We start from the raw sequence: 23,855 nt of genomic DNA on the forward strand, positions 1-23,855 counted from the left end.
TAAATCTGCCAGCCATCATTGTATAATATAAATTAACATATATACATGTATACCATCTGTTAAAGATGAATTTTTTGATCTCTCAAAAAAAGGACAATGCAACATGTACTTATATTTTAATATCTATACACTTAAAATTGATCTCGAGAATTTACTTTTAAAAATAAGATTTTTTGCAACCCAAGATGTTTCAGAGACATTATTTATAAAGATGTACACCCTTAACTCAATCAAAGGAACATGTTAGATGTAGTCAGATGGACTTTCTTTTGGTCAATACTTAAAGGGCATGCTCACGATTTTGGTCATCAATTTTTATCCTAATTTTAATATACGTGTATCTATATTTACAATGTTTCAGTACGGTAATTTTCTAATTCTCATCCAAAATTTGAGTGTCAGTCGACGAGTTATTGGCGAGATACAGAGCGTACAATTATTTCTGATGTAAATAAACCTCAGGTGATGTTTTTGTTTACATTTTGAATGATGAAAAACAAATTCTAGGTTTAGACCTTACATGAGTGTGGCAAACGCTAGGAACTGTTTCTTTACGTTTCAAAACGACTGGTACTGTGAGCAAGGTCACAAATGATACTGCCCACACCCCCCCCCCCCTCCGCGAGCAAATATAAAATCTTAAGTACTACTTATTTCACAATCGAAAAGTAAAAATGCACCACTTTTTTATAGTTACTTTAAACTTGAACAAATCTCAAGGTCAAGACATGTTTACATGCTAATCACCTTTTCATTAGTTTAGACAGTAATTATGCATTTTTTTTTACCTTGAACTTGCACAACTGACCCTGGATCAAGTTCATGACACACTCTCGGGTCAGAAGCAATCTTTATGAGATCAATGACATTCCAATGTTTCACAATAATATATTGAACTTTTTCTTCCAGTGACCTTGAACTTGTCCGAATGACCTTGGATCAAAATCATGACACATCTTCAGGTCAGCAATCTTTAAGTGAAGTAAAAACTTCCACCAATGTCTCTCCATAAAAAAATGAACCGGACACAAATTTTGAACATTTTCTGCTAATAACCTTGAACTTGCCCGAATGACCTTGGGCCAAATTCATGACACACCCTCATGTGATAAGCAATCTTTGTGTGAATGAGAAACTTCCAATGTTTCTCCATTAGAAGATACGGACCGGAAAAGATTGCTCAGACGGACAGACCGATTCCTATATACCCCCCCCCCCCCCAAAAAAAACAAAAAAACAACAACTTTGTTTACTGGGGGTGTAATGAAGAATTTTTACCGGTATATTGAACCAACGAAAGAATAACGTGGCAACAACGAATTGAGGGCTCTGTATCTAGCTAATTACTCTACCGTACGACTTGCAGTTAAATTTTGGTTGATCATTAGAAACGCATTACAAAAGCTTTGTTAACAATAAAAATACTAAATTGTGATCATGACCTTTTAACATTAATTTCCAATTTTTAAATATGATAAGGAGGATTTGTTAATATAGGTATACAGGCAATATCATTTTACACATTCTTTTAAAAAATGAAACACTTTACAAATTAATTTTGAGAATGACACAATACCGTTTACATTAGAAACACTTTCCTTTATAAATAAAGAGGTATGGTCGTTTTCTCAAAAATTAATGTAGTCAAACTATTACCATGATTAACTTGAAGATGTCCAACGGAAATTTTCGGATAGACTTTGAAGGTAATTCATATAATCAAATTTTTATATATCATTTATACAATGTACAATATTGCTAGCATTCTAATAAGATTTGATCACTATATATTGACTCTTTTTAAATAACTTAAAATAATTCTTCTTGCAATAGAAGATATAGTAAATTAAGACCCACAAACATCATAGCGCTGGGGTGCTGTAACAAAATGCTGCAATATTTTAGTACTATTTGGAAGGTTATTAGTTAAAAATGAAGTCAATGACAGAGAACACTAAATGAAATGCCTTTTAAAGTCTTTTCCTATAATTTACATTAAAAAATGAAGAATCTAAAATTCATCTAATTCATTCCATTGCGACTGGAAATGTCCGATATTCTTATTATCTTTAGAATGATATCTTAAATGTAATGAAATCGGTATCCAGAAAATCGATTGAATAACAAAGACGAATATTTTACAAGATTTACTTCAAACTGCTGAAAGAGAAAGCTGAAATAAGAGCTTACCATTGTAGCACTGGTATTGGAGACCTAGCGGTCAAGAGTTTATGCAAAAGACAGCACAAAAACATAGACCAGTAAATACAACAATTGCAGAGGTTATACATAAAAGATTTGATGATACAGTTAAAAGCATGCTATTGCTAGTGTGAATGGGTTACGCCTGAAAATGGCTGCACCTAGAATATCCTGGTTACACCTTCAAAACATTTCATATTGAATATCCTGGTTACATCTAACTCTTTAAAACATTTCAATTTAAAATATCCTTAATACAACTTTAAAACATTTCAAATTGACAATAATTGTTGACCTTCATTGTGAAGTACTTTAATATTTCCAACATAAAAGTTAACCCTTCAAAATAGTTTAATCATAATTTACGATCAAACTGATTAAATATTATTTTATACTTTAGAATCATGATCTTATAAATACAGATTTTAATATATCAAATATCATTTCATTACTTTAATGTCTAAGAAATTTCTAATAAAACAAAATAGCTGAAGGAAAATATATATATTCACTCCACAACCTGTACATGCAAAATAAAGCACCTGCAAAGGATGCCTAACGTATTAACGCAATGACGTCATGGTGTAAGCAATATTATTGTAATATAGTCACCGTAAATCTGTACACAATATGATTCGTCATGAAATATGCTAATTATCTAAATACACACATCACATGGTCAATTATTACAATACAAAATCCGTGTTCCTGAAAGAAAAGGCATGGCTACAAAGAATAGCTAAAACGAAGGCTAAACATGTCGCCATCTCACACTAGTTTCACTAATAAGAGATTTGCTAAATCCAGAACGTAGTAAAATCAAGTCAGGTATTCTATCATAAAGTATTTCTAATCATCAAGTTGGTAGTGGAAATTTTCAACAAAAAAAATTATCTTATATAATTTGGACTTTAAAATTAATTTTGTATAATTATATTCATTGTTGGCTTTTGATCAGTAAATTAAGGAAAATGAAAACAAAATACAAGTTATAAAACTGCAAATTGCTATAGCCATTAACTTATTTACATTTTATTGAATCAATTAATTTGGCTGAAATGAGTTACCCCAGCAATTACAATAAATATTCTCAGGGAGTATGAAAGAAATTAGTATTAAAAATAATGTGGCTATCTTAGATAGTTCAAATTCTTCTTCCTAGAGGAAAAGGGATTGTTAAGAGAAGAGAAGACCTAGAATTTGTGTATTGTTTAGTAATAAAAATGTTTTAAATGTTTTACTCAAAATAAAACAGCTTTGCTGAAAACAATTTAATATTTACACTACATGATTTGTCATATGAATAACAACAACAACATTAAAATCATAACAATTTAAGGTCTGGGCCATCTTCCTCCAGGGGGTCCTCCTCTAGGTCTCATTTGCATTCCTCCACCTCTTCCACCAAATGGAGGTGGGCCTCTTCCTCCAAATGGTGGTCTGCCTCCTCTCATACCTCCCTGGTCAGGAGGACCTCGAGGTCTGAAAGGTGGGCCAGGTGGGGGGCCACCGGGAGGAGGGGGTCCAGGAGGTCCTCCAGGGGGAGGACCAGGTGGACCACCTCTTCCAGGTCCTCCAAATCTTTGATCAGGAGGAGGTCCTCTTCCTCCAAATCGAGGACCTCCAAAACCATCAGGTCTGGGTGGAAATCCGTCAGGGCGTGGGAACCTGTCCCCCATTAGACCAGGTGGTCTAAATGGTGGTGGGGGTCTTTGTCCTGGGGGTCCACCTCTGCCCATCATAGGTCTAGGTGGTCTTCCGCCAAAACCACCACGTTGAGGTAAAAATCCACCGCCATCCATTCTGGGGCCCATAGGTCCCATGAAATTTCCTGGAAACTGGTTGTTGTCTTGATTCTCATGCCAATTATCTTGCTTATTGCCCTCATCAGATGGACCACCTGAAGGTCCTCCCTCAGAGGCCTGAGACTCTTGCTGCTCATGTTGCCTCTGAATACTTTGCTGAATTGCCTGGACTTTGGCCATCACTTCTTGGCTTACACCACTTTCCGCAGCTGCTGTTGCATTCGTATCTTCAGGATTGTCCCATTTGCTTGGCCTTTTCCTTTCACGTCTTGGTTTATCATTATTTTGGGAGGAGTCTGAGTTTTTATCATAATCTGAATTGTTATACTGATTTTGATTTGAATCTTGTCCATAATTTGATCTATTTCCAGAATTGCCATTTTTGCCTCTTCCATAGCTATCTCTCTGATCGGCACTGCCTGGTCTCCCATGATCCCTTGCCGATTGGTTTTGATTAAAAGAAAACTGATCATTTGATCGTCCAAAACCAGCACCATGAGAAGGGTTGGAATGAGGTCGCCCCCTGCCCTGCTGATCACTATAGCCCCCTCTGCTACTTGGACGGCTATTGCTTTGTTGTTGGTTTTGGTTTTGCCAGTTTTTCAGTGTTTCAGCAAGATGAGCATGACTTGCAGCAGTTTGCTGAGCTAAGAGAGCATTAGCAGCTTCTGCTCTGAGAGCAGCTTCTGCTAGATTTCTCTTTTCTTGTAAACCCTTTACAAGTTCTGGTTGAGATGCAGCAGCATGAGCAAAAGCCTGCCCATAGCCTGGGATGACTGCTGCTCTTTCTGCTGCACCTGCTAGTCCTGCTGGACCTATCAGCTGCAGGTTTGACCCCCCAAACGCTACTGGTTGTCCAGCAAGAAGATGGCCTGGAGGAAGTCCCAACAAACTCTGTGCATTTAACTGCTGGGGATCAATGGCAAATGGAGCAGCAGCTCTTGGCCACTGAGGTTCCTGTTTGATTTCTTTTCCTTGAACAAAAGCTGCCATTGGTGGTTGTGAGGGTTCATCATCCTCATACTCTTGTTTAAGCAAATCAAGAGCACTAGAGCTTCCACTGTTTTCATATCTACCCCTTTTCTCTTGGGGTTCACTTTCCCTTCCACCTGATGATGCATGTTTACCTTGGCGCTCATACTCTCTGGTTCTACCTTGCTGGCCATAATCCTGCCCTTGGATGTATGCACTTTGTTGGAATCGATCTCCATACTGAGTTTGGGGTAATGGAGGTGCATTACTTGCTTGGTTTGTATATGAGCCACCCTGAATAAAACAAATGTTTAATTACATAGTGCAAAGGGTTAGCAAAAAGATAACAACTGCAGTTTCTTATTTTATCTATGTCTATTTCATCATCTAAATCTTTACCTTTCCATTCTAATAAATAATTCAATAAAACGTTCAAGAAATCTATGAAGTATTTTAAAAAAATGAATAAACAGAAGATTTTGATTTGTTATAAATCATATTCTTTTTTCTTGATTCTTATCATTAAAATCTAATTAAAAGTGTATTGTTAAGAACTGCAGTTGCTATATACATTATATTAGTCCAATGACTCCAATCTCTACACACAACTCATATATCCTTGTCTCATGAGGATAATAAGCATTTGTATATCTAAATGCTTTTCATGATCAGTTGTGACAAAAACACTAGTTTCAAAAATCTTGCACAATTTACAACTGAGTTCTAGCTTTAAAGTCTTTGACAAGTCCACAAAGCTGAAATAATTCTTTAACCAATTAATACACGAGAAAACCCTCAAAATTTCCAATCAGTTTATCACTCACAACATCTATACTGTATGTAGCCTTTAGCAAGCAAGTTAATGTATCTTATTCAGAACAATAAAGAAGTTTCCAGATGTTTACAGCCAAATAAACAGAACTTGAAATGAAAAGAAAAGGGAACTGTTCCAGATGATAAAATAAAGGATTAGTTTAAATTATTCTATCTAAGTATACATAGAACTGGCATGCAAATTCCTCCACCGTCTCTGCTGGTACAACACCCTCCAAAGCCTCTGATCTCATAATCCCTTCTGAGTGAACTGACAACAACAACCAGTTACCAACATCTTATTTCTCAAAATCCAATACATTCTGAATTTATATTACTGTACAATATTTCCCTGCTTCAGTTTTACAACAATGACTTCATGTTAATTTATTCACATAGTTCTTAAAATTAAATGTTATATCAATATTGAATTGCATCACATTTTATAAAACTTTATATTTACTCAAACCCATGTTTTTTTTTTATAGTATACCAGTATAAACATACATGTATTTTTTTTATCTTTGTCAATTGAAAATTTATTTTTTTGGCTGAAATGTTTAAAATTAGGTGGACAACTGAACAGTTTGCTTTAAATTAGTATAGGTATTATAGTAGTGTAGATTTTTTTAATTGATAAAACTTATGAGTATTGAACAATGCAAGAATTAAAAGAAAAAAAACACAAGTGCAAAATAAATCATACCTATAAAGAACAAACATTTCATACTTCAAAATAGTGTTTTAGATAAAGCTATCAAAATTTCAAAGTAAATAAAATATTTCACACATGGGAAGTAATTAACATTATGAAATAAATAAAATAGATACATTTTTTGTTGAGTATATCTGCAAGTTTAATCTCATTTATTTTTAAATAAATTGACTTGGTTTCATCATGCAAAACTACACTTTATCATACTTGCCATAAATTCTTTTGAAAACTATTATTTAAAATGAAAATCTAGAAAACACAAAAAAAGTTAGAGACTAGATTTCTGAAGACATGCTCATTATACTGGTAATCATATTGATCATACTGGATTTGATTTCCTAAAGAATGTTAATCAGCATTATATTTCAACTTGCTTAAGGTGCAATGACTACATTATCAGTAACAGCTGTGCATTTGTTATTTCACTTCTGTAAAGTAATCAGACCCAGCTAAAATAACTATCAACGATTAAAAGTAAATAAACTGACATACAATCTATTCAATTTGACTTCTGTTCTAGCTTTAAACAAACTGTTCTTTCATTGATTATGATAAGAATCATTTACCAAATGAAAATAGAATAATTGAAATTAATAATATTACATAAATGGATAATTTACCATAGCTTACTATCCTATGAAGGTTTTTTTTCAAAATAATAAGAAGCAATAAGCTAGCTTTAAAATGTTGTCCTTGTGAAGAAAATTTCTGAGTGGAAGCTATATTTAACTTTTAAAAATTTAAAAAAAACCCAGCAATTTAATTAGAATCCTGATATTTTCCTCCAATATTAATTTATGTACAAATGGCTTTCATTCTGCTTTTACTTTATATTCATTAATACTTTTTACATGTTAATGTTAAAGTTTTCCCTGACAAATATGGCATCAATTATCTGCTATTAACGCTCGATAGTTTCTTGTAAATATAAAATACATCAATGTTATCTCTTTATTAATTAATATAAAGTTTCTGTACATGTCCATTTATCAAATGGTTCACATGGTGCTACAGGGCATATTGTTTTCATAATACAAGGGAGTGATGCATACAAATAAACAAGCTTTTATATGGATGAGGATAACTCAATACAAGTTAAGGTAACTAAAGGGGGTAATTTTCTAAATTAAAAAATAATAATCCTGAAAACAAGTGAAAGGAACAAGATGATGGAAGTCATCAAAGAAATCCCTTGTTCTGCTGTGGAATGATACAACTGTAACCTAGCTACAAATGTCAAAGCACAAGAAACAAAGCAAAGTTTGTTTAAGAATATTTATAACAAATCCCATTCAATACAATAATGAGGGAAACAAGGAAAAAAAAACAAGTTGTGTGACTGACCACCTTTGTATGGAGAGGATTGACGTTAGTAATTTACTGTAAAAATCCTGAAAAGTGTGTTTGTTGACATGAATGTTCTACATATAACACAGTCACACACTGAAACAATATACATGGGTTACTGTGTCAGGACAACCTGACAGTGTAGAGAAAGAGACAATACTGTATGGACTAAATTGAAATTCTATGATTTATTATCATACATTCAAGCTGTACTCGTTAGGCTTTAATAAGACTGAGGAAAGGTTAGGACAATACCACCAAAGAAGAAGGAACTGGATCAGTTTTTCATTGTGATGAAGCTTATTCATAAAAGCATTTGGGTGTGTTCATCAATTATCATTACATGTAAATTACTCTTTAATGTATATAAGCACATAGCATTGGGTATCTTAAAATTACATACATGTATATCATAACTTTATTCTTCATAAATGACTTTCCAATAAATTACTTTACAAACAAAATCAATACAAATGTATGGATTTTCCTTAAAAATTAAATATTAATTTAGTTTTACAAACAGATTACTCACTAATATCAAAATTCAGAAGAAAAAAAGCTAATAAGGGTGGTATTGTCCTTGTAATGCTAAACGTACATACCTGGCGCATGTCTGCAGGTGGTTGGAAAGGTTTCTGACCAAATCTGCCTGGCTGACCACGGGAGGCTCCATCATTGTTGTACCTGAATCATTAACACTTGGTCTATACTCTTACTAATTCACCTGGGGTTAACAATGCTTCATTATTTAAACAATTATTAATCATATATTTTTTTATAATTTGATTATTGGGTATGGATAACATTAAAAAAAAAATCTTAAAAAAATAACGATAAAAGGTAAAATTTAGTGGAAGCTTTCTTGTAAAAAAGGAAATTCAAGATTAAAGTATAACAAGGGCACCGCAAAGCGGAGCATCTCCTCGCGACATGACTTTTTGTAGGGGGAAATGCATTATTTAGGAAAATACATGTAAACTTTTCAGATCAAAATTTATCAGATCAAAATAAATATGACACAAGTATTTCTAAAAACTACTTTGAATTTATAATATCTATTTTATCCTAATCCCCAAGCTTTGTGGTGTATAAATTAGGGAAGAGGGGGGTTACATGTATGTGGTTGCACAGTTTTCCTATTCCTAGCAGAAACTCAACTCATGTACACATATTCTTTAAAGTTAAATAATTTAGATTCATTAAGTGACATTTATTTTTATGTAAACATACATAAACGATCCGTATATAATATGAAACGTAGCTGAATATTTAGCGATCTGTAGTCTGCTCTGAAGGACAATTCTAGTTCCATGTGGTATGTCAACCCATTGTAGGAGATATGCAGCTATTATTAATATGAAACAATCTTCGCGTGATAAATGTGCAATAGCTGTCAAAGTCTGCTCTGAATTTTTGACTACCGGTAGTTCTATTGTAAGTAATACGGGAAAATGTGTCCAAAAGTCAACTGCTTGTTTTGATGTCAATTGGATGACTTTAATTTCTTGCCCGCTTCAACTTTTACCTATGGGCAATCTTTTAACCCTCCAATACTACAAAACGTTTGGTTTTTTTTTTTTTACCTTTAATAGATTGAAATCCTAAAAATATCAAGATGTTGATTTGAACTACATGCGGTAGCGATTTACTTAAAGTCGTACATAAAATTACCGAAAATGTATATTGTCAAGTCGTACATAAAATTCATGTTTTAACTTCCCTTTTTTACGATAATTTAAAAAATATTGAATCAACTGACTTGGAAATCTATAGGATTTGTCCTTTTACCATGCCAAAGAAGTGTACAAAGTTTGATGAATATTCATTAGAGGGTTTTCTTGGAATTTTGCTAAAGAGCTGACAAAGGACACACACACATACATACGCACAGCAGCGCTGCTATATCCCCCTCACAACAAGTTGTGCGAGGGGATAATAATTTTGGCAAGCTATTAGATTTCATCATAACATAGTTTTAATCACATCCCATCACAATATTACCTATTGTTAAGTGTTTCATGAAAAAATATTTATCATTATACAAAATTACTTGTCAAATATTTCAAACCTTTCAACAAGTGCTTGAACATCCCTCTTTTGTAGTTCCACATACTCAATGCTGTCAAACAACGGATCGTTATCATCAGGTAGTTTGAAGTTGGACTTCATTTCTAATACTGCAGACTCTGGTACAAACTTTCCTAAAAAATTTCATTAGTTATATAATTTTAATCAAAATCTAATCAACAATGGAAATGAAAAGTTAAGGTACTTCACTACACCTAGACTTATACTTTTTAAGACACTACGTCAGAAGATGGTGATTTAAATGTTTTGTTAAACTGTTTGTATCAATCAATTCAGATGTATATCGTCATAGCTCAGTGGTTAAAGTATCAGGCTTGTGAACCGCAGATAATGAGTTCGAATCCACCTGTGGCTTTTGTTCATGTTTACTGAATGAAATTTTAAAAATATCATTTTTATCCAAAATTGCACATTTTTTTTGCCTATTTGACATATATACTTCTAGTCCATCATGATCACTATCATAATCAAGTAATTTTCTGCTGATTTGAGACACTATTTGAAGGTGTAGTGAAGTACCTTAAGCATCATGATTCCCTAACACTCCTACTTTCCCACTCATTAACACACAAGTGTATTAATTCATCCCCTCAAACTTCAGAATCAGGTGATAACAAACTGTCCCTCAAAATGAATTCTACTTAACCTTAAATCAAGACATACCATACAGGAAATAAAGTACATGTAAAATAATTAAAACTTTGCATGTGTTGGATGGTAATTTCATTGTACATGTATATAGTACAAACCATCTTCAGCTGTACGCTTTTCAGCTCTCCTTGTCAATTCTGAATCTTCTGGCTGTAGTATCATGGCACGCCGAAAAAATCCAGAAAAATTTTTCATTTTCCTTTTTCTTGCAGATGGGTACACATTGGTTTGATCCAGTATGTAGTTTCTATTTTTGTTTTTAGCTGTTTAAAAGTTAATTGCAATGGTTATATTTAACTTCAAATGTCTTAAACATCAAAAAAATTCTGAAATTTTCAGATTTTCTAATGAACATTACCAATTTCGAACAACTTGTTGAGGGCTTTTGTGGCTTTGTCTATAAGGACTTCCCATCTGCCATTGTAATTATTTTTGCGGGGCAGTCCCATCACCTTCATTTTGTCTATCAGTGTGTCTGTTCCTATAATGTTGTATCTCTTTTCAGGGTAACTCCTCTTCATGTTTTCTGCCAGAGTTGTTTTCCCAGCACCGGGTAATCCAATGATCATGATCATCTACAATCCACAAGCACAAGTTATTCAGAACTTACTAAATAATGAGATATATATAAAAAATAAAAAGCTTTAATCTTTAATATAATGCACTGTATTAATTCATTAATACAATTAATTCAATGTGCAATCTTAAAGTAAATATATATGTGTTAGAAACTTACTTCACATTCATTCTTTTTCTCTGGAGCATCCATGCTTTTAATCTTTTCAGGAACCTGTTGTACATAGTTGTAGCCTTGTGGAGGGGGATACCATGTACCTTCTTGACCAAGGTTCATACGGAATCTAGGTTACAGAATAAAGCAGGGATATACAGGTATAAGTATTGCAAACATTACCAACAAACAAATATCATTGAAAACAGAAATTTACTTAATGATACTAAGAAAGGTTACAAATACCTGGAATTTTTTGTAAGTATGTGTGGAAACAGGGCCTTTTCCTTAATGCCAGGTGTGAATCCATGCAGAGTATGGGCTATTCCCAGCCACTGACCATTTTTCATGTATGATATCGTAGGAGGCTGTGTGTCCATGTCTAGTAAAGCCCCGATCACATCACCTTGTCCAAACTTCTCACCATAATTTCCAAACTTGCAGTTCTGAGAGAATCTTCCTGTACCCCCATATCCATAAGAGTATGGCTCCTCTCCTAGAGAATTGTGATAGACATATTTATCAAAATCAACGAATAATCTTTCAAAATCGCTAACTGAACTTCAATTGTGTTTCGTTGAAGTATCCCTATACAAGTGTGCACTAGACATCTTGTACATGTGTATACCTAGTTGGAGAGAACACTCTTCTAGAGACCAGCCCACTCGAATGATGTGAGGATCTTTCTCCTGATGGTCAGTGCCAAAGTCTGTCTGTTGATGCTCTGTCACTTGTATCTCGTAGTACGCCTAAAATTCACACGTTATATCATGATAAAATTTAGGTTAAGTAATTCTTTTTAAACTTGTGGTCAATTTTTTTGTAAGCCAAAATATTGAAAATACAATGCCAATCACTAAATCATCAAATAATACAGAACATGTATTTCATGTAGGCCACTGCACATGTAGAAAGCAACCAACTAACCTTTCCCCTATAAACTCCATGGGTTGCTTTTACTCCTGCCCAACAAAAACAGAATGCAGATGGCTCAGATAAAGGACGGGCACCATATCTATAATGAGTTGAAAAAGAAAATTAAATTAAAAAATTCAAATTTTTCAATTATCTTGAACATACATAAAATTTAGATCACACATAAGTCTGAATAATCTGTGTCAGTTACAGGCTTTCATTGTTGTTGAATTGCTTCCCAAATGCTCACAATATAGTAGAAAATAATTGAAAGAGTTGCTCCAAAACAATCGTCATGTTTTTTTTACATTTTAAATGAAGTTTACTCTATACTAAGTAAGATTATAAAATCCCCTAATTTTCCAAGAACTCATCAATATTTATGACACACTCAATACACATTCTGGTAATATTTTCTCCCTTAATATTTTTCTGCCATATTTATAACACCATTTTGTAAAACTTCATGTTGTTTTCAAAGGTTAATCATTTCTGTTGCTCGTATTCATGCTATTTTAGAGTTAGGATTAAATAACAAATAGCATGTCCACACTGTCGGTAAACAGGGTGGATTACATAGTTAAACTTGATCTGTAGTATATTATCATTTGAACGGTAGATCAAAAATCTTCTAAATAACGTACCCGTCATCATCCAGCACTAGATGAAGATCACTGTTGTAGTCATCCAACATTACAATGGACTTCTCAGAAGCCTCTTCTACATGTTGCACCATTTCACTCATACCATACATACTTGCCAAACTGTAATGATTTCAAGATTTGGAATCCTAATTGAAACAATCCTAATTCAGGATACTACATATATATTCTCAAAATACTTAATCAACAACCACATTTCACAAAAAATCAGAGACATATGAAATTCAAATTGTGAATTAATTTTACCTTGCTGCCCGGCCTCCATCAGCATATGCTAGTTTCAATGCAGCGTTAGGGTCTAGTTGTAACATCTGTGGTTGAGGAGTAAGACCCTGACCTGCTGATGTCAAGGACAAAGCTTGTAAGCCGCCGTGAGTTGGTGTAGCAGCGAACCTTTGAGCTGCTGCTGCCGCCAAAGGTAAACCGGGTAAGAATGCTGAGTGACCCAGGGCTGTCCCTCCCCCTAAAGCTGCCTGGCCATACATACTCTGACTTAATGCTGCCTGTCCTAGAGCAGCCTGGCTGAATGCCCCATGTCCAAGAGCACCTTGGCCTAAGGCTGTCTGTCCTAATGCAGTCTGTCCTAATGCAGTTTGTCCTAGAGCAGTCTGTCCTAGTGCAGTCTGTCCTAGGGTTTGTCCCATAGCTGCCTGTGCTACCAGTGCTGGACTGACTCCTGTCTGACCCATGGGACTCTGACTGATGAGACCTGCCTGGCTTAAAGCAGTCTGTCCTAGAGCTGCTTGGCTTACCATTGCCGCCTGGCCCAATGCCGCCTGACTCAGTCCTGCTTGTCCTAAGGCAGTCTGACCCCTCTGGGGCTGCACACCTTGTGGTAACCGCACAGCCATCATGTATGGTTGGGGAACCATCATAGGAACTAATCCAGCTGGATACTGATTCATATTTATTCCCAGCTACAAAATAAATATATATAAGTTTTATTTCAAGTAACACAAAATGACCTTTCATTCAATAATGGTAAGTTGAAATTGATAAAGGTGAAATGTGCTTTATGAAATAAGATTAAACAACTTCTATTCTATATAGAATTGCTGTGCAATTAGTAATTAGTAAATATTATAACTCCATAAGAATCACAAGTTCATTGGTGGTTGCTTAACACATCATTCCAACTATTCATTTAACCGTCAATCTTTTATCAATGTTTAAACAATGTCTATTTACATGCAGTGGTTTGTATTTGTAGAGAGGTTAAGCATTAGAATGTGTATGTGTACTAAAACTAGACTAAAGGAATCCTCTAATCTTATACACATTACATCATTGAGGGTGAAGCACTCTCACTGGCCCTAAGCATCAGTGACAGTGAAGCTCTCCCTCAAGATAATGATAAAAAATATAATTATGGGTGAATAATGACATTTTTTTCTTTTTTTATAAAAAACTATACCCTGTAAACTTGAAATCTTCAGTAAAAAATCACAGAATCTGACACTCTCCTTTAGCTTGGATATATCCAATGTCAAAACTTAATGTATGAAATATGACACCATTATTGTAGGTCGAACATGTGATGTTAAGTTTAACTTTGGCTTAACGGTGTGTTTTGGGTAGGCAGGTGGATCCGGGTAACCCGAAATTACCAAATGACAGTATTTACCGAAATGACGCCTGTAGGCCGAGCAAGTGATGTTAACTTTAACTTTGGCTTAACGGTGTGTTTTGTGTAGGCAGGCGGATCCAGCTTAATATAATTCTTCCCACTTTACAATATCAAACTGTCTTTTATTTATAAATTAAAAAATCTGCACTCGGTCAAACGCTTACATCGCTTACAAATTATCAAATAAGATTTTAAATAATTTACCATATATAAGGCTAAGATTTTCGTGTACATGTATCACATTACAAGAACATGTTTGAGCTTTAGTCTTTGCCTGTACAGTATGACAATGCAATGCTGCAATGAGGTCTTACATGCAAACGAAGTTTAGAACAGTTGCATTTAACCTAACGCATTTCAGATTACAAAAACAGAATGAATCTATAAAAATTTACAATATTTACCTGCTTCGAATTCAATAGGACTGTATTTCCTCTACTTTTTTCTCCTTTTATCGCGGCGTCATTTTTTCTATCAAAATGGCGACGGAACGGGTTATAAGTAAATCGTACGTAAAATTATTCGACCTCGACAGACTAAATAGTTTTACATGTATTACTTACAATGTTTTACGAGTATATCTTTTATATGCTTTACCATACGTCCCTTTAATCAACATGATATACATAAAAGGAAAAAAGGAGGTTCTTACAAGCTCCACAGATTTTTTTTTTTGGGGGGGGGGTATCATGGTTACAGAGCATCCATTTTTATTTTTTTTAAAATTAATATTGTGATATCAACAGTTCCAAAAACAATACAAATGTATAATAACCAAATGATAACATATTCTGTGTGATCAATCTTATCAAAATGAATATAATGAATTTACTGCATGGTTCTTACAATAGGCACCAGACATTATATATAGGCTATATACTAATTATCGCATAATGAACACAAATAATTAATATCCTCTACCCAATAATGATAAACCTTGTTTATAATTAGGAAGTGGGTTTATATTTCTTTATTTCGAAAAAATTACAGAACGTCTGGTGCCTGTGGATATTTCCTATTGAAATAATCACATAAACAACCATGTGCTGGCACATGATTGTATTTTTTTTTTACAATAAAGTGGCATCTTTGAGATGGTCTTTTGGTATATGTCATATTGGATTATTACACTTTCATGTTGAATATACTGAAATCTGATTGGTTTAGACGCAGTTGGAAATCCGTTCTATTACCCTCAGCGTTAGCAACACACTTGGCAACGGGTAACACTATATAAATAGTGCCTGTTTGGGAGGGTAACTGTTGAAATTGACACCGCTCGAAAACTAGTTTTCACAGTTACCCTACCAAACAGGCACTATTTCTTTTATTATTCTGAATGTCTTATTTTTAAAGAAAATTTTACCGCTTAGTATAGAAATGAAGTGAATTCTACGGCGAACTATACACGTATAATTTACGCGCATGTAACAATTCGTTTTGTTATACTTTCATGTTAAATACTGAAATCTGATTGGTTAAGACGCATTATCATCTACTGTGGAATCATTAGATTTCGTGGTGGCTCAATTTTCGTGGGTACCTCTCATCCACGAATTAACATCCCCCATGAAATACTAATTTAGGATCATTTAGTCATGTTTCCTTCTTTGGTACAAGATAAAACACAAAAATACGGCCCTACAAACCTAATAAATTTAAACAATCCACAAAATTGGCCCACCACGAATTTAAGTGATTCAATATAGTATTCAAAGAGTTGATATCACCAATTCAAAATAAAAATATCCCCTAATTTAAATGAACATGCAATATCAACTACTAGTATTCAAATTAAGGTGACATGTATCATACTAAAGTCTGTCCCAAGATATTTTTGCCGCATATTTTCTTAAATTATTCAATATTTATAAATACCTCTTGATTCAGACGGTGTTCATTCAATAGTATGAAAAAATCCCAAGATTTCCCCTTTGAAACGCCCCCTCTAGCTTGTCGGGTATCAGTACACGGCTAAAAATAAAAAGTCTACGAGGTTTTTCCATTATCAAGGAGATGAAGACGCCCGGATGATAACGTTGAAAAATTGCGCGAGGTGTCCCGAGTACTTCCGAATAGAGAAAAGATGTCAACATTCCCCATTATAAATCTCCGTAGGAAATCTGTTTTCGTTCCTGTGAATTTTTACGAGGGAAAAATGATAATGTGTGAATGAAGTTATCTTGGGAATTTTCCCTTTCATCGATTTTAATTGCACTTCAGTCACAGGTATGTGTATTTTTATTAAAAATCGTTCAAATATGCAGCATAAATATCTTGGGACAGACTATAGTATTCATTTCAAAAAGGTAATATCACTTTTTTAAATGGGCGATATCATTTACAGTCAAACTTCATTATGTAAAAATAAGTGGTTGGGGCTTGCCGATCATTTCGACATATCCATTGTATACTAGCAGAAAAAAGAAACTGTGCATTATAAAATTTAGTATAATTTTTCTATATCTATTGTTTGTATTTATAAAATTTAAACAATCGATAATGGTAATGTTTTTGACAATATCGGATGGTAACCGTCCGGGTGCACGGACTTTTTCATGGTTAGTGAGCACCTGTTGTTTATTGAAGAATTTGTTCGCACGAGTTTTACAGGCCAATACTGTTTGGAATAAGAACCGTAAAGGATTTGTTTAAACTTTTTTTGTTAAGGAAATCACTTTAGTTTCAACAAAATTTACCCCTATGTCATGCCATAACTCAACGAAAACCAACGTAATCGTGCTGTTGGGATGCTGCAAGCTGGAATGGCACAAAATACTGTAGCAAGACACTTTGGAGTTCATCGGAACACCATCCAGTCATTATGGAGACGTTTTCAACAATCTGGCAACACTCAGGATCGACCGCGCTCTGGGCGACCTCGTGTGACGTCACGTCAACAGGACAACCACATTAGACTTGTGCATCTGAGAAATCGTTTCCAGACAGCAAGTTTGACTGCCCGTAGCATTCCAGGGCTTCGACCAATTAGTCCAAGAACTGTGCGTAATCGTCTGCGCGAGCAAAACATCAGACCAAGACGTCCAGCGGTGCGCCCAGTACTGCTTCAACGTCATCGTATCGCCAGACTAGCGTGGTGCACACGACATCTGTGATTCAGAATACAGGACTGGGCCAATATTCTGTTCACTGATGAATCTAGATTTCATTTGGATAGCAGTGACGGCCGTTGTAGGGTGTATCGTCGCGTTGGGAAGCGTTACAAGGACGCTTATGTTGTGCAACGTCGACAATTTGGTGGAGGTAGCGTTAGGTGTGGGGTGGAATATCAGCACGTGGAAGGACCCCTCTACAAATTGTCAATGGAAATCTCACTGGCGTACGCTATCGAGATGCAATTATTTAGCGTCATGCGATACCCTTCATACAGAGACATCAAAATCACGTCACTCTGCAGCAAGACAACGCAAGGCCACACGTTGCACGTTTAGCAAGGGACTTGTTTGTTCAACAGAATGTGATGTCTTGCATTGACCAGCTGTTTCCCCCGATTTGTCGCCGATCAAGCACGTCTTGGATGAAATGGAAAGACGTTTACGCCGTTTACCAAATTAGCCAGTGACATTGGCTGATTTAGGCCAGGCTTTAACCAACATCTGGAACAACATCCCTCAAGCATTTCTGAACACTTTAGTCAGTGGCATCAATGAGGCGTCGTTGTCAAGCATGCGTGAACGCAAATGGTGGTCACACGCGTTATTAAATTTGTTAATTCAATTTCAAATATTAACAGTGACAGTGTGCTGAAATTGACGTTATTCGACGTTGACATTTATGTGTTATGAGAAGTTGTTACGAATACATGTGTTAACAGTATTACAAAAAATAAAATTTGTTCATTGTAATTTTTAAATGTTTTTTCATATATTAAATAATGCACAATTTCTTTTTTCCGCTAGTATATTTGAGATATCAATGTTCGAGATACTGAAGTCCAACTGTATTTTAATAAGTGATATCACATACCCGGTATTCATTTAGAATTTTAAGAGCTTCACAGGATTTGATCACATGACCAACCAAGTTCTTAAGTGAACTATTTTTTTTTAAGCGTTTTATATCAAGCAAACATACTGTCAATCATTTATCTGTTATAGTTTTATACACGTTACATTGTGTATATAAGAGAATAATCTGAAAATTAACATCTTTAGTGGTATATAAATTACATTTAAATATTTAATAACTCAAAGGTTACGGCATTTCCACGGTTTATTGATGGACAGTACACTAAGCCAAACTTTCCAATCACTCAAATAACAAGATACCCAAAGCAAGGAGAAAACATATCAAAATGTACAGTCATATCCAAACAAAATGTAATAATATACATTTATATGTGATAATAGTAAATTTCACTTCTTTTAAGTCAATTTTAATCCTTGGTCAATTAATCTTCATTTCTACTGTATGTCAAGCTCCTTTTCATTTCTTTCCATCTAAAAAATTAAAAGACAAAAACCCTTTTATCATTTTCATTTAAACGAGTTAAAATAAACATTAAAAGTAGTTGAAAGCCAATCGGAATGAAATACAGATATCTGTATAGCAGAAAAATTTGTATTAATATTAGATTAAACAACTTTTGACTACAGACTTCAAGTAAAGATTTAAGGAACAATAATATTACAGGTTAAGAAGAAATGAATCAGCGGAAGTACATACCATCATCATCACTGCTCTCCTCATCATCTTCATCATCGTCTTCATCATCCTCATCATCATCATCGTCTTCAGATTCAAATGTATCATCAGGTATATCATAAATTCTCATAACAGGCTGCAAAAAATAATCAGATGTACAGATATAGTTGTTCAGCTCCTAAACAACACTACATTTTTATGTTTGACTGCTTTTTAAGCAATGAATTTGCTTCATTTATACATATACTGAAAACTTCTGTAAAAACAAAACACAATGAGCCCACCTTGTTGGGGTCTTTCATGATAAGATATTTTCCTTCTTTGAGTTTCATACAAGTGTCAACAATACACCTGAGAACCCCCCATGCATTTTCCATGTTGAGATTAATCTGATTCGCAAATTCGGTTGGTTTAAACTGCTGTGTTCCAAGGATCACATGTTTACTTGTGTCTCGGTGATGCACACGTGAAACATAGCTGAAAACAGAGAGACAAGTTCTTTATGTGTACTTGCATTTTCATAGTACTTTAGACATATAAGATAATAACTTTAAAAAGTTCTTATAATAGTGATGTAAAAGGCAGAAGAAAAAGGACTATCATTTAATGGTGGCTCTGTATTGATCTCTGAAGTAAAAAAAACCCAGCCGATCCACTGATAAATCACATCCTTGTTATGATAAGTAAGGATATTATGTCATACTGCATAAATAGGAGAAAATCTCACCCAAACTTGATCTGGTCTGATCCTGCCAGTAGCGAGCAGACAGTCCACTTGGCCAGTTTACAGCTGTTGTTTTTCAGCTCTGTAGCCAATACAGCTCCTCTCTGGTTGTCAAGGCGACTTCTCCAGTCTACTCCACCACTATACTGCAAAGTTACATGTCAAAATAATGTTTATGAAATAAACGTATTATATATATTCTAATATATAGAAACACTGGGGCCTTTCCTTTTACTCTTACTTTTATATCAAAAAGATTCAAATCAATTCTGCAACATTTATCCTAAATACTTCAACCTTACATTGGTAGATAGTTTCTATCAATAACATACAAGTAAATACAAAAGAGTTTTGATTGTTGAAGATGAAAGGATTGCCCTATGAAAATATATTGAAAATGCTTTTTATACCTAACATGCATGAATGATTATAATCTCCTACTAAATAACATAAAATCTAAAATGTTTGTACCTGCAACAATGTTAATTCATACTCAGGGAGAGAGGGGTTTTAGATGATAAAATGTAAATCAATACTCATTCATTTTAAACATTTCAGCACTAGAGACTACCTACCCTAGAGTCCCATTCATTGAGGGTTTTGATGTTGATAAATTGAAGTTCTCCATTGGGTCCCATCAGTACAGCATCATGTTCACATCGACATATCAACTCAATGTCATTTCCGAGTATGAACTTACGATACCTGTTTGAAGAAAACAAACATTTTAAACATTGGTGTTATATATACAAAAGGCAAATACATAAACTTAGGAATATTTTATTAATAATATATAAATTAATATTTACCTATATCCAACAGATGCTATATTAGAAACTTCATCATTTTGAACAAATGGGTTGGATTTTTCAAAGCTATACTTTTCATCCCCCTGATAATGTAAAAAGAAAATTATACAAATAAAAAAGTGGTTTATACAGGATTTAGTCAACATCAAGCCATATTTAGAGCATAAACAGTTTTTCTACTCTTCAATGAAAAGAAGAAACTGACCATTCTTAGCACTTGCTGAGAGAAGTTGTGGTTGATAAATGTGGCCTCCAGAGCCAGGTTTCGGGGTGAGTTGATGCTGTTTCCTTCGTCCTGAGGTGGCTCAGTGGCTGTCTCGCTCACAGACAGCAGGTCAAACTCTGAGTCATCTCGTTTGTCGAAGAAGAGCTTGTTTCCTACTCGCTGTACAACGATGTCCCAAGAGTACACAGATCTTGTGCAGCACATCAGTGTAGCCAAAATAGCATCAGTGGCAAACACGTTTCCACTGGATTTGGCAAGCTGGAAATTTACAAATCATTAAAAACAGTATATGATATGCATAGCTTATGTATCAATGTGAAAAAGCATTCAATGTTGAACATTGAAACAATGTTAACATATCACATAATCATATAAACAAATAAAAAGGTCTACATTTGAGAAATAATGATGAGGAATACATTTAAAGACAATTGGGCTTTACCCCAGGATTTAAGGTAAAAGTTTTAATATACAACACTATGAATAATCTAAATCTCATACCTGTCTGATGATTGGGTCATCAGTAGTGGTGACCTTGTGGAACACTCTGTCTATCCTCTTCATTCGTTTCTCATTCTTGGTTGTCACTCTATCGTACTGCTTATCATAGTACTCCATGCTGCCACATTTTAGCCTGCAACCAACACATGCTCGAATATGATTATCACAAATTCATTGTAAGCACCTTGCTGTAAACACTTATCTGCGGGCCTACACTTATCATGAAAAAACACAGCTTATATTCCACAGATAGAACTAAAAGTTGTAGAGTTTTCAACAGCTGTATGCAACTTAATCTCTAATTTAAAATAAGAAAAACAAAACAAAGAAAATGCCCATTAGAGGCAACTACTGGAAGATACATCAAAATACATTCTGGTTTCCAGCTGTAACTTACAGGTCTTCTCCATCATCCACTGATGGCATACTGAGCTTGGACAGTCGGGGGAAATCCATCTCTTCCACCACCTCCCAGCTGTCCTTGACCTGAACAGAGGCATCCCTGTTCTTCAGAGGCGCCTATAAAGGAAACAAGATAACCATAAAAGTTAAGCCATTTCGTAAATATGAAGAATTGAAAAAATGTGTTGTGGAGGTATTTACATATATCTTAAATTATCTGTACTGTAAGTTGGTATGATTCTATTATTTTTTTTTATTGTCAAGTTTTTTGGTGGGTTAAGATACAAATCTTAATTCTAATAATTCTACATTTGTACATCAGCTGAAAAAGACATCTTGTAAATGTTTAGTTTCTCTCCTCAAACCAAGTCATATTGTGTGTATTGAATTTTTTACTTGTTAGAAGTTTAATTTGAAAATACATACATACATATATGATTGATCATTAGAACTTTATTTCTTTTCATTGCCAATTGCTGTCACCTATTTCCTATTGTTATTTCAACAAACCACTTTTACTGTTGTTTTTTACTTCAATTTGTACCTTGTTTCTGTTTTCCTGCATTTGCTTTCCAAATTGCTTCTGCCACTTTCTCAACTGCCTCTGTCTATCTCTGTATCAATGTAAAATTTATTTTGATGTCAGCAATTCTTCGATATCATTCTAGCAGTTTTCCGATGCCTTTCTACATTCATTCCTTACCTCTCCCTACTCTTCTGCATCTTGGAGAGCACCTGCATGTTGGCCTGGTTCTGCTGTTGTCTTCTCTCTCTTTCCCTTCTCTGCTTGTTCTGAAATTCATCCAACATGTATTTCATTATGTATAAATGTATAGTTTGGCTTTGTTTTGAATACTCGTATTATGTTGATAAACTTTCTAACAGCCAATCATATTTGAATAACTTTCAAATTGTAATTCAGCAACGCAATTCCTAACCTGCTGGAACACTCTGCGGCCTCTCTGGTATTGAGGTTTCTGGATCTTAGAAGTATCCACCAGCTGGAAGCTGTTTTCATCCTCTTCATGAAAATAAGCATACTGGCTTGCGCCCCCACCAAATGCAGAGGAATATTTTCCTACCAAACACAATTACACAATACAGAATATGCTAATACTTACAATATTACAATATGTTTAAAATCAAACAGATATGATCGCTGAGTAATTACCTAGATGTCTTTTGTCTTGGTAAGTGGCACCAGTCCAATCAGATACCTGAAAGATAAAGAATTTTATTTGTTGCATTTTAAATTTATTACCCATGTGGCATATTATATCCTAAACGGGCTATTATATCCCATTTGGGCGATTGGTCCCAACCTGTTCATCGCAGGAATCTAATTCTGCATTAGATTTTGTTTCACAGATTAATTATCATTAATTGAATAGATAATAAGATAAACAAACATTATGATTAATCTAATGTTATCAATAACAGTAATTCATCAAGATCTTAAACTTGCAAATTATTTTCCGAGAATTTTCGGAATACCGGCTACCATACGGGTATACGAAATTACCTTTCCCAGGCGATCTCCTTTGGAAAATGGCTGGTATGGTAAATCTTTAAATTGATCTGGAATCGCACAAGGACCCCACCCAGTTGGGTTGTCCTGTATTTGAGGAGGATTGAAATGAGCCATGCCGAAAGGAACTCAACGTGACCAATCAATATGGCGGAACCGGTGCAGTCAACTGTTTTGTATTCCGATCCCGACCTTTTAGTGGAAAAATGTATTGAACTGTCATTTTCAGCTACTAGTGAGTGTGTGAGCTTATGAAACGTTTTTGTACATCGCAGATCATAGATTCGTGGCCTTTCTATTCTGAGAGGCTCACAGGCCACATAACTCACCTGAGATATAAAATGCAATTTTCAAGTTAAAAAAAATTCCCATTTATTAACCATTTTCTCTCCAATGAGGCAAAATTAAAGTTTTTTCTGCTACCATAATTGAGTTAGTTAAAGATAGTTAAATCATCTCCATGCCATTTTGCA

General features: G+C 34.5%; 2 protein-coding genes across 2 annotated transcripts; both read right to left on the bottom strand.

Annotated features, from left to right (window-relative positions):
- Positions 1-2,132: 2,132 nt before the first annotated feature.
- LOC105331515 (uncharacterized) lies at positions 2,133-15,029 on the bottom strand. Its single transcript, XM_011433743.4, has 12 exons — positions 14,932-15,029; positions 13,147-13,817; positions 12,883-13,002; positions 12,251-12,338; positions 11,952-12,072; positions 11,570-11,819; positions 11,330-11,453; positions 10,952-11,168; positions 10,692-10,856; positions 9,923-10,055; positions 8,457-8,538; positions 2,133-5,273 (listed from the first exon to the last, which is right to left on the bottom strand). The coding sequence occupies exons 2-12, from the start codon at positions 13,803-13,805 to the stop codon at positions 3,537-3,539; spliced, it is 3,696 nt and encodes a 1,231-aa protein (XP_011432045.3). The 5' UTR covers positions 13,806-13,817; positions 14,932-15,029; the 3' UTR covers positions 2,133-3,536.
- Positions 15,030-18,746: 3,717 nt separating this feature from the next.
- LOC105331514 (eukaryotic translation initiation factor 3 subunit D) lies at positions 18,747-23,562 on the bottom strand. Its single transcript, XM_011433742.4, has 14 exons — positions 23,377-23,562; positions 23,026-23,071; positions 22,793-22,932; positions 22,558-22,646; positions 22,399-22,468; positions 21,850-21,971; positions 21,453-21,585; positions 20,931-21,209; positions 20,726-20,808; positions 20,492-20,621; positions 19,920-20,062; positions 19,477-19,669; positions 19,214-19,328; positions 18,747-18,987 (listed from the first exon to the last, which is right to left on the bottom strand). The coding sequence occupies exons 1-14, from the start codon at positions 23,497-23,499 to the stop codon at positions 18,974-18,976; spliced, it is 1,680 nt and encodes a 559-aa protein (XP_011432044.3). The 5' UTR covers positions 23,500-23,562; the 3' UTR covers positions 18,747-18,973.
- Between the last annotated feature and the right edge of the window lie 293 nt (positions 23,563-23,855).

The sequence above is a fragment of the Magallana gigas genome, chromosome 7 (assembly GCF_963853765.1).
Source record: "Magallana gigas chromosome 7, xbMagGiga1.1, whole genome shotgun sequence".
NCBI classification, from domain to species: domain Eukaryota; kingdom Metazoa; phylum Mollusca; class Bivalvia; order Ostreida; family Ostreidae; genus Magallana; species Magallana gigas.

What these genes read in the sequence shown, in the direction of transcription:
- LOC105331515 (XM_011433743.4), bottom strand. Translation starts at nt 13,805, where the DNA reads ATGAATCAGTATCCAGCTGGATTAGTTCCTATGATGGTTCCCCAACCA. An exon ending in GATGGAGGCCGGGCAGCAAG is followed by an intron (nt 13,003 to 13,146) that starts GTAAAATTAATT and finishes AAATCATTACAG; the next exon opens with TTTGGCAAGTATGTATGGTA. An exon ending in GTTCAAGCACTTGTTGAAAG is followed by an intron (nt 8,539 to 9,922) that starts GTTTGAAATATT and finishes TTAATGATTCAG; the next exon opens with GTACAACAATGATGGAGCCT.
- LOC105331514 (XM_011433742.4), bottom strand. Translation starts at nt 23,499, where the DNA reads ATGGCTCATTTCAATCCTCCTCAAATACAGGACAACCCAACTGGGTGG. An exon ending in AAGGAGATCGCCTGGGAAAG is followed by an intron (nt 23,072 to 23,376) that starts GTAATTTCGTAT and finishes TTTATCTTTCAG; the next exon opens with GTATCTGATTGGACTGGTGC. An exon ending in GCCGCAGAGTGTTCCAGCAG is followed by an intron (nt 22,647 to 22,792) that starts GTTAGGAATTGC and finishes GATGAATTTCAG; the next exon opens with AACAAGCAGAGAAGGGAAAG.